The sequence below is a fragment of the Triticum aestivum genome, chromosome 3B (genome assembly GCF_018294505.1).
Source record: "Triticum aestivum cultivar Chinese Spring chromosome 3B, IWGSC CS RefSeq v2.1, whole genome shotgun sequence".
Lineage (NCBI taxonomy): Eukaryota > Viridiplantae > Streptophyta > Magnoliopsida > Poales > Poaceae > Triticum > Triticum aestivum.
In genome coordinates this window covers 854,925-864,738 of record NC_057801.1, presented here as the reverse complement: position 1 = coordinate 864,738, position 9,814 = coordinate 854,925, and the positions used below count along the sequence as shown (strand labels likewise).

General features: G+C 44.1%; 2 protein-coding genes across 2 annotated transcripts; one reads left to right on the top strand and one right to left on the bottom strand.

The window, feature by feature from the left end:
• The first annotated feature begins 555 nt into the window (after positions 1 to 555).
• Positions 556 to 5,589, top strand: LOC123068145 (1-deoxy-D-xylulose 5-phosphate reductoisomerase, chloroplastic). The gene is made up of 12 exons (XM_044490619.1): positions 556 to 806; positions 2,188 to 2,366; positions 2,507 to 2,593; positions 2,721 to 2,846; positions 2,935 to 2,997; positions 3,384 to 3,533; positions 3,673 to 3,740; positions 3,829 to 3,940; positions 4,035 to 4,139; positions 4,399 to 4,520; positions 4,620 to 4,766; positions 5,188 to 5,589. Exons 1-12 carry the CDS (start codon positions 695 to 697, stop codon positions 5,357 to 5,359), a joined length of 1,443 nt encoding a protein of 480 aa, XP_044346554.1. The 5' UTR covers positions 556 to 694; the 3' UTR covers positions 5,360 to 5,589.
• Positions 5,590 to 6,063: 474 nt separating this feature from the next.
• LOC123068146 (RING-box protein 1) lies at positions 6,064 to 8,734 on the bottom strand. Its single transcript, XM_044490620.1, has 5 exons — positions 8,506 to 8,734; positions 8,369 to 8,419; positions 8,186 to 8,245; positions 6,413 to 6,484; positions 6,064 to 6,323 (listed from the first exon to the last, which is right to left on the bottom strand). Exons 1-5 carry the CDS (start codon positions 8,660 to 8,662, stop codon positions 6,286 to 6,288), a joined length of 378 nt encoding a protein of 125 aa, XP_044346555.1. The 5' UTR covers positions 8,663 to 8,734; the 3' UTR covers positions 6,064 to 6,285.
• Between the last annotated feature and the right edge of the window lie 1,080 nt (positions 8,735 to 9,814).

Sequence of the window (9,814 nt, the reverse complement as noted above, 5' to 3'; positions counted from 1 at the left end):
TGGCTTGTGTAAAAAAGATAAAGAAATGCCTCGTGAATAGTTAGAATGAAGCATCAGAAATTGTCTTTTTTTACACAAGCCACAAAAAATGTCGTTTTTCACTGAAACCTTGTGCACGCACATAAAATGTCCGGATATACACGCGGGATTTTTGTTCCGAATTTTTCAACTTTTCGAAATGTGTATTTCGACAATGAGTGCATATACACCTAGGAGCCAAAGGCAATTACCGCTTAGAAAGGGAAAATGAAGACACAGGCATGAGGGCGTTGGTGGGCCCCACACGCGCGTACACGTGGACGCCAGTCTAGTACGCGGATATAAATAAATATTCTGCCGTCCAACCTTGCATGCTTTAAACATGATGATGACGACGACGACGACGACGAGGAGGAGGACGGCGGTGGCTGACGGGCGGGGCCGGGCGGCGGGTGACGTGGCCGGTCCGGCTCTGCAATTAACAAACTGAATCCTGAAAAGAGCATCATGTGAAGGTCAGTGAAGGCCATGGGAGTCTCAGATGCCTCCCTCGTCTTATCTCCACACGTTTTCAGTTTATATAACGAGAGAGCGCTTAGGGGCTCATCGTCCCTCCCTTACCTCCACCCATCCGCCTCCACTATCTCCACCCATTTTTGGTCTCGCCCCACGCGGCACACAGCAGAGCAGAGCAGGGCAGAGGTCGTCGACGGCGATGGCGCTCAAGGCGGCGTCCTTCCCCGGCGAGCTGTCCTCCCTCCTCGACTCCGGCACCACCAGGAGCAGGAGCAGGAGGGGAGCCGCAGCCGCCTTCCGCCAGCGCAAAGGTAGACTCTTCTTTTCCCCTCCCCTTGCGTCTTTCCCGGATCCAACTGCCCTCCCCTGGGATTGATTGCGTTACTCTTCTTGCTAATCTCCTGCCATTTTCTTTGTTTTACTACTGTACTACTTAATTGTGTCCTACTCCATTCTTATAAGCAATTAGTCGTCAGTTCCGAGGTGACTTCCAGCCTCCACTCACTTGTAGGAGTAGCATGTGGTGGTGGTGTACCAGTACCAGCTAGCTAGATAGAATTGTTTTTAGGATCCCACTCTTGCTGCACAGATGAGTGAGTGAGTCAAGGAAGATTATGTATGTATGTATGTATGTTCAACACATCTATCTATCTATCTATCTATCTATCTATCTCTCTATCTCCTCCCTGCAGCAGCTATGGTTGCTGCACTAGTACTAGTACTACTATGTATTACATCTAGTATGACGAATTAGGCCACTTCTGGCTCTGCTTTGGTTTGGCTAGGAAGAAAAGAACAGAAAAGAAAAGCTTGAGCTTTGCTCTGAAATCTTTTCTTGTTTTCGCGGCGCATGGCAGCCGCGCCTTCTCTAGTGTAGTAAATACAGTCTGTCTGTATGTCTGTCAGTGTAAAGTTGCACGCACGCTCTCTTGTGATCTCATATTCTCATGATGCCTAACCGTTTTGATTTGGACGTCCTTCAAAAGCCACCATTTCCTTTCCTTTCATCATATAAAAAACACATTTATCTATTACAGTGAAAAATAAAGGCAGCAGAAATTTCAGTATTTGATGCATCTTACATACTTTTTTTGTCTAGGCAGCAGTTATCAGTTACCTTTCAGTCAGTCTAGAAAGAATCCTCTCTTCCTTTTGCAATCCACTGGCTGCATCAAATTCCGAAATATCGTCCCGGGAGGGGGGGCGCCGTTTGCCAATTCCATCCCCCTGCGCTGCCTGCCTGGAATATCTAATGTTCCTTCCTTCCAAAGTTCCAAGAACATATTCTCCTCTGCCTGGATCTGATCCCATTCCACCTCCTACTTTCCACTGACATGATATTTTCATTCACACCAACTTCCACTGCTCTGCTTTGTGCCTCTGTTCAGTGCCTTATATACTTTTAAGCTGATTTTTTTAATTTCATTTTTTAGCATATCATTTTAGGCCCTGTTTGGTTGGTTGGTGCACTAGGCATGAACTGGGTGAGCAAACAGACATGAACATTAATGGTCATCATAGATTACATAGGGTGCAATAATTCAGGGCTTCAATTTTTATCAACTTCCTTTAGCATAGGGTGCGGTCCTGTTTATTTCCTCTCTACTGGCCTAATTCTAGTCCAACTTTGCTTGGTTAGTGGTGTTGCTTTCAACTAATCTTAGTTTGACTTGACTTGTGCCCCCATTCCAGTGGACTTCACATTTCAAAGGAGGGACAAAAGAGCAGCCTACCTGAGGACATGCTGCTCCATGCAGCAGGGCCCGCCGCCCGCCTGGCCTGGCCGAGCTGTCATAGAACCTGAGAGGAGATCATGGGAGGGTCCCAAGCCCATCTCGATCGTCGGCTCAACCGGTTCCATAGGAACACAGGTAAGATGCATGGAAGCTTTTAATCCGCACCGTTGCAATGTTACATGTTCAGACAATAGTGCTTCTTTTTATTCAACTTGGTGGATCTGCTGGTAATTAACAGTTTTTTTTTCCTTTTTTTGTTCACGTAACTGAAAAAGACATTGGACATCGTTGCGGAGAATCCTGACAAGTTCCGGGTTGTCGCTCTTGCTGCTGGCTCCAATGTCACTCTTCTAGCTGATCAGGTACAATGATCTATCTTCAGAGTATATTTTTGTTCCATCTCGACACCCTTTTTTCTGAATCTGTATGAGCCAGTTGATGTGCATTTTGTAGTATTAACTGAATGCAAGTTACCGTCGAATTTAACAGGTGAAAACGTTCAAGCCAAAGCTGGTGGCTGTAAGAAACGAGTCATTACTTAACGAGCTAAAGGAAGCGTTAGCTGGTTGTGAAGAGATGCCGGAAATTATTCCTGGGGAGCAAGGTGTCATAGAGGTAACAAGACATTTCTTCTGATCCTATATGCAAAAGGAATCAATGCTTTCCACTGAACTTTCACTAATATTCAACTCTTCAATAATAGGTCGCACGACACCCGGACGCAGTTACAGTCGTTACGGGCATAGTAGGGTGTGCAGGACTCAAGGTAATTTATGCTTTCTATATTGCATATTTTCCTTCATCGGTTCTTTTTAATAGTTATATTAGGCGTTAAGAGAAGTGGTGCAACCAATATCCTATCCTTAACAGTTTAGAGCCTTGGTCCATGGCTCCTTTATGAAACTGCATATCAGTAGGCCCATTATGCCTGCCTCAGTGGTGCTACTTTCAGACTCTGCTTAGTATCTTATCTTATCTTCGCATTCCCGGAGAACTCAACATTATCATGCTCTTGTTAAATTTTCTCTCCTCCACTTTGGATGGACGGATTGAAAAAATATATATAGATGTCGCCAAATCTGATTATGTATGCTTGCTGAAGCTACTGCGAAGGGCAGCTAAAATATCCATTATTTTCTTTCTGTATGACAGCCTACAGTTGCAGCAATTGAAGCTGGGAAAGACATAGCATTGGCGAACAAAGAGACACTTATCGCAGGTGGTCCGTTCGTGCTTCCCCTTGCGCACAAGCACAATGTGAAAATACTTCCTGCTGATTCAGAGCACTCTGCAATATTTCAGGTACATACCATAAAACAGTTAGTTCTTACCGCAGATATATTTTTCACCATGATGAAAAAAAATTGTTGATATGATTTTTGTTGTTTTGATATATTTTTGTTAATATTGTGAATTTATGTTTTCTGCTCCTATCCTATAGTGTATACAAGGCTTGTCTGAAGGATCGCTCCGTCGCGTTATTCTGACTGCATCTGGCGGTGCTTTCAGGTAAGTCCGTTTGTTTACATGTGTATTGTGGTACATGTTTTACTTCTGGAAGCATCGAACTCCATCTTATATCACTTGATGATGACAGGGACTGGCCAGTTGAGAAGCTGAAAGATGTAAAGGTTGCTGATGCTTTGAAGCACCCAAACTGGAGCATGGGGAAGAAAATCACAGTAGATTCTGCTACTTTGTTCAACAAGGTGCTTGGAAATTTCCTCAACTTTATGCTGAAAATTTTTACTTCCTTTTTTATGTGTGTGTTTAATCACTATTGCGACAACTTGATTCTTGCAGGGGTTAGAAGTTATCGAGGCGCATTATTTGTTTGGTGCTGAATATGATGACATTGAGATTGTGATTCACCCACAGTCCATCATACACTCTATGATTGAAACCCAGGTGAGGCCCTACAACATAGTTATCCCCTTTTTTCAAGAAGCATATATTCTTAAGGACACTGTAACACACACACACGTCATGCCGATGTGACTCGGTGCATATCTTTTATTCTTGCTTTCTCTAGTAGTACGTTTAGCGCATCAGACCAGCAGAATCTGAGGTTTATGCTCCTTCAGGTCCTTGAGGCTGATATGCTAAATTATTTACATATGGCTTAATATTATCTTCAAGTGTTCATGAAGTTGTATTATTTCCTCAGGATTCATCTGTCCTGGCTCAGCTGGGATGGCCAGACATGCGGCTACCGATCCTATACACCTTGTCTTGGCCAGACCGAGTCTACTGCTCCGAGGTCACCTGGCCCCGGCTAGACCTTTGCAAGTAAAAGCACTCTCCCTGGCTCAACAATTTTGTTCTAAAATGTCCTCTAAGAATTTCCAGATTAATTTCTTAGCTAATTGATTGCAATTGATAATGCAGGCTGGGGTCGCTGACATTCAAAGCTCCGGACAACGTGAAATACCCATCGGTAGATCTCGCGTATGCGGCAGGGCGAGCCGGGGGCACCATGACTGGAGTGTTGAGCGCCGCAAATGAGAAGGCGGTGGAGCTGTTCATCGACGAAAAGTATGATTCTTTCTTTTCTGCTTGCTATCATCCTTTTCTTCTGTCTTGTTTTTTAGACAAAGCATTGCATAGTGGATGCCATTGTTCTGATTTGGTTGACGTAACTATGTTCCATGTGTCTGTTCTGCTGATAACAGCATCACGATTAAAAAAGTTGACAAAAATCCTTTGCGTAGTCTGACTTGAAAGAAGAATGTATGTCCTGAAAGCTAATAATATGCTCAGGCACTTTCAACCATAACCTATACGTTACGGACTATAATAACTCTGTGGAACCTTGATTTCATGAGCACTTGATATAAGTTTAGCTTAAGTTTGGCATACCTGTTGTTGCATATTTGTTGCAATGAAAAGTATTTTTATGAACATGGACATAAAAAGCACAAGCCCTCATCCATCTCCCCTGTTGTTGCTTTTGCAGGATCAGCTACCTGGACATCTTCAAGGTGGTGGAGATGACGTGCGACGCGCACCGCAACGAGCTGGTGACAAGGCCGTCGCTCGAGGAGATCATACATTACGACCAGTGGGCGAGGAAGTTCGCCGCCAACCTACAGCCATCGTCGTCCGGACGGAGCCCTGTGCTAGCCTAAGGCCCTTCTTCCTGGAGCTGGCCGATGAAGCACGGAAGATGTACACTACTACTGCCATGGCCTGGCCTTGCTAAAACTGGCCATGTGGAAACCAAGCTTAGATATTTCAACAAGGCACACATAGGTTGCCTTCATGAAATGTAAATCATGTGTTCGCGCAAATAAATCACGTAAGTTTTGATGGATGGATGGATGAATGAAATAGGCAAGAATCCCTCCAGTTTTGGCTACCATGGTTAAGAGAAATTTCATTTTCAGAACCATCCATGAATCCTTCAAAACTTGTTCGAACTTCAGAAAAGAATCCAACAACATCCAAAGGTGGAGCCACAACTGTGTCAAAGAGGATGAACCTAGCCAAGATTGTAGTTCTCCTTTTTCCTTTTCGCTAGACGGTGCTCCCCAGATCATCATCCACATTACAATTCACAAGAATTGCAACAAAGATAAGCACCGACAAAAGGTAGTCTATCTAGTCACCGACAAAAGGAAGCACACGACCGACCTGAGACAGTTCCCACCGGATTCCAGGAGAAGCCATGCAGCTTTAGGTGGCATCAAAAGCACTCACCAGAATCTGATGCCCTTCCATAATAATACCACCACACTCAACATATCTCTACTCAAAAAGATAACCAACCCGGGACAGCATTCCCAAAGCAATATTCCTCATCCCAGCAAGCTGAAAAAAGGCACCGACCACAGGACCACCGCACAGGTAATTTAGTGGGGGAATCCCTTAATACGATAGCATTAGTTGCGCAAGTACATGAATCCTTTATACAAACTCATCAAACAGGAGATGTAGACGCAAATGTTCTAAAGTAGGCGGAGATAACGACGCTCGACAAGAGATAGGCCTGGGCTTCTGGTGGGGTGGTAGTAGGCAAGTAACATGCCGCCGCCCAGTGGCGGAGGAGGGTGGTCTAGTGGCCGTATTTCTGGAACTCCCATTCGCTGTTGTCTGCAACGTGGAGCAACAAAAAGATGCTGGTCAGTATATATGAAGATTTCCAACAAGATGAACTTGAGCCATACAGAAACTGTGGTTACCTAGTGGGCACACTTGGCGAGTCTTGAGCCACCTGCTGATGCAGTGGAAGTGGAAAGCATGATTACAGACACCTGTAGTGCACAAGACCACATCATGTTAGGTCCACTGAAGCTCAATACCAAAGAGTTTGCTCTACAATAATAAATCTATTTACAAGGGAAATATTTGACCCCAGAAACTAGTTAAGATACTCCATCCCTTCCTAAATATATGCCTTTTTTTAGAGATTTGACTATGGACTGCATACAGATGAATATAAACGTATTTTAGAGCACTCATTTTGCTCCGTATGTAGTCCATATTAAAATCTCTAAAATGACATATATTTAGGAACAGAGGGAGTAGATGTCAAGGGGGTATATAGTCTGGTAATTTTAATCGCTCGCAACAAGATATTACTAACTTCAGTACCAAATATCAAACATTTGAGTTAACCACACACCCCATTAATTGCCCCATGAGGGCATCCTACTATCTTCTGGGTCTTGAGACTACAATAACGCGACGAGGTATAGCATAAAAAAAATTCATATCTCACAAGTTTGTAATTCCATCAGCGAGCAAAGAGACGGATAATCCAAACTACAAGTAGCACATGGGCCAATATGTTTGAAGTTTGTAAAACATAAAAGCACTGTATGACAACTCATGGTCCACAAACAGTGATTATTATTTTCAATTCTACAGATGGGCAAACTATATTCCTACTATTAATGATCCTATCTACAGATAAGGCAAGTTGCACAAAAGGAAAATGGAAATGATGTATAAAACACTACCATAAGTACAATGACATGTTTTCCTGGCTTAGGCTTCACCAAGAGTGGATGGTCACATAATAAAAAATTCCAGATGCAAGCCTAGTACTCCTAAAGATGCATGACAGGTGTATATTGGAGAAATAGAGCATATCTGAATGTTAATCAGGCCAGCGAGCAGGGGAGCTGCGTCCACTCATATTCAGCCGTTTGGCTGCCGTTACATGCGCTCATCAAGGGAAATTAATTCGCAGACAATTTGGGGGATATCATGTCAGCTAAATCTAGCGGATTTTCTAAACTGAAATTTTTTCCCGTGCACACTAATTGTGGTGCCTTATTTGCTGAAACATCCCCCTGGCCTAATAAACACAGACAGAGGGAGTTGCACTTTTATCAAATACTAGATACTAAGTTGATTTATCATTTCAACAGACCGATACACAAGCAATTTATTTAGCATCATGTCCGATCTGCAACAAGATGAGATGCACAGCTTCAATCTATCTAAAGTAGAGTGACAGGTTTTACTACTTATCCCATATAGAGTTGGTGTAGGTGGTGTAACATGCAGAAAAAACAGAGGTTGCAGCCCTGATTCGCCAACAAGGGCGCGTAATCATGAGGTAGGTAAATATCAATCAACTATAGAGTAGGTAAAACATGGGAATCACGTCATTAAACGAGGCAGTGTCTGACAAAAGATTATCATCTAAGAAGGAAATTTGAGCCTGTCTTTTTTATCTTTATTATGAATACAAGTATGTGTATTTCATAGTCACCACACAGAGCCTCTTGTGCGGTCGTCAGAAGAAGCAGGGTTGGTTTTTTATGGTTAATATACACCTGAGCAGCCGTAAGAGACTATATGTATGTAAGCATCTTCATGGACGCACGCGCAATACAGTACAGCCGTAAGAGGCAATTTAATCTAGACTAGAGGCATATAAATTTGGCAGTCGGCGGTGGAGGAAGCAACAGTGATATTGATATGTAAGAGAGAGAGAGAGGTACCCCATGCGACGGTGCACTCCTCGCTGGTGGCGCTGGCCTGGTTGGCCTGGCACTCGATGCCTGCACTCACCAAGCAGACAGATTCAAGTGAGGATCAGATCGATCAAGGAAATCCTAGCTAGCCGCAGATCGGCGATTCCCCAAATAGAAACAGAAAACAAGAAATAGGGTTGGGAAGCTTACATAAATCCATGATGTGGTTACGGCAGATGGCGCAGTTGTCCACCACGATGTCTGCACACCACATCAATCAATCAATCAATCAACCGAAGCTATCTAGGGTTAGGGTTAGGGATGGATCGGATCGGATCGGCGCTTACCCCACGCCCAGAGCGCGACGGCGTTCCACTTCTTGATCTCGAAGCGCTTGCCCGGCTTGCGGGACGACGAGGACGAAGACCCGGCGCCGGCGTCGGCGGCGGGGGCCGGGGCGGCCGGCGGCGGCGCGTCGGGGGCGTCCGTCTCCATGGCCGACATCCTCTCTCTCTCGCTCTGTCTGTCTGTTGGGGTTGGTTGGGCTTCTCTCTTGGATGGATTGTGGGGGTGCTGCGCCGTGGAAGGGGTTGGGCCGTATCTATCTATCTATCTATCTCTCAACCAAAACCGACTCAGATTTGATTTGAGAATCCAATCAGATTTCGGTTCAAAAACCAAAACCCACTCATCTATTTTCTAAATTCCCGATTTATCTATCTATTTATTTCCTTGAAAACAACTACTCCCTCCGTTTTTATTTGCTCTGCATATTATTAGAGTCGACTCAAGTCAAACTTCGTAAAGTTTTACCAAGCTTTTTTATAGAAAAAAAAGAATATGCATATTTACCCTAACAAAATTTATATGATGATGCCAAGGAAGGTACGTCCAATAATGAATCTGATGCTATTGCTTTGGTCAAAGTCAAGCTTTGCATAGTTTGACTAACTTTATATTAAAAAATATCAACATTCACGATATGAAATCAACATTTTCAGATGCACCATGAAATGTATTTTCATATTATATAGTTTAAGTATTGTAGATGTTCATATTTTTTAATATAAATTAGGTCAAAGTTTATGTAGTTTGACTTTGACCAAAATTTATACGCGGAGTAAAAAAGAAACGGAGGGAGTAGATGTTCATATTTTGACTACAAAAACTTCGTCAAAGTTTACAAACCTTCACTCTGACCAAAGCTATGCGGAGTAAATAAAAATGGAGGGAGTATGTATCAACCGAGCCACATACTGGGCTTTGGGGTACAAACCGGTCTGATGCACTCTCATCATGTGTCGTCGTCGTCGTCTTCCATCAATTCATCCTCAGAGCAGAAACTAACACACCGACCTTGCCAGTCTTCTTTGCCATCGACGCCACCATGACGCCACACAAGCGTCCTCCTCCTGCGCGAGTCCATCTCCGCGCATCGGACACCGAGTCTCCACTGCGCCACACCGCCGAGATCCGCCGCCATCAATGAGTAAGATGAAGCACCGCTCCACCAAAGAAGCCGTCCACTGGTCCCTTGAGCCCGTGTACATCTCCAAGAATGACGCCCCCAAGGGGGACGACACCAGAGAGTCGCCGTCATACGATCTACTGATCTAGGGTTTCCCCCGAAGGTAGCAGATAGAGGTCTGGAGCTTC

Bases quoted from the DNA above. Each gene is read 5' to 3' on its own strand.
- LOC123068145 (XM_044490619.1), top strand. From the start codon at position 695: ATGGCGCTCAAGGCGGCGTCCTTCCCCGGCGAGCTGTCCTCCCTCCTC. The intron at 2,367-2,506 runs GTAAGATGCATG...TAACTGAAAAAG, and splicing joins CCGGTTCCATAGGAACACAG to ACATTGGACATCGTTGCGGA. The intron at 2,594-2,720 runs GTACAATGATCT...CGAATTTAACAG, and splicing joins TCACTCTTCTAGCTGATCAG to GTGAAAACGTTCAAGCCAAA.
- LOC123068146 (XM_044490620.1), bottom strand. From the start codon at position 8,662: ATGTCGGCCATGGAGACGGACGCCCCCGACGCGCCGCCGCCGGCCGCC. The intron at 8,420-8,505 runs GTAAGCGCCGAT...TGTGGTGTGCAG, and splicing joins CGTCGCGCTCTGGGCGTGGG to ACATCGTGGTGGACAACTGC. The intron at 6,485-8,185 runs GTACCTCTCTCT...TGTGCACTACAG, and splicing joins GGAGTGCACCGTCGCATGGG to GTGTCTGTAATCATGCTTTC.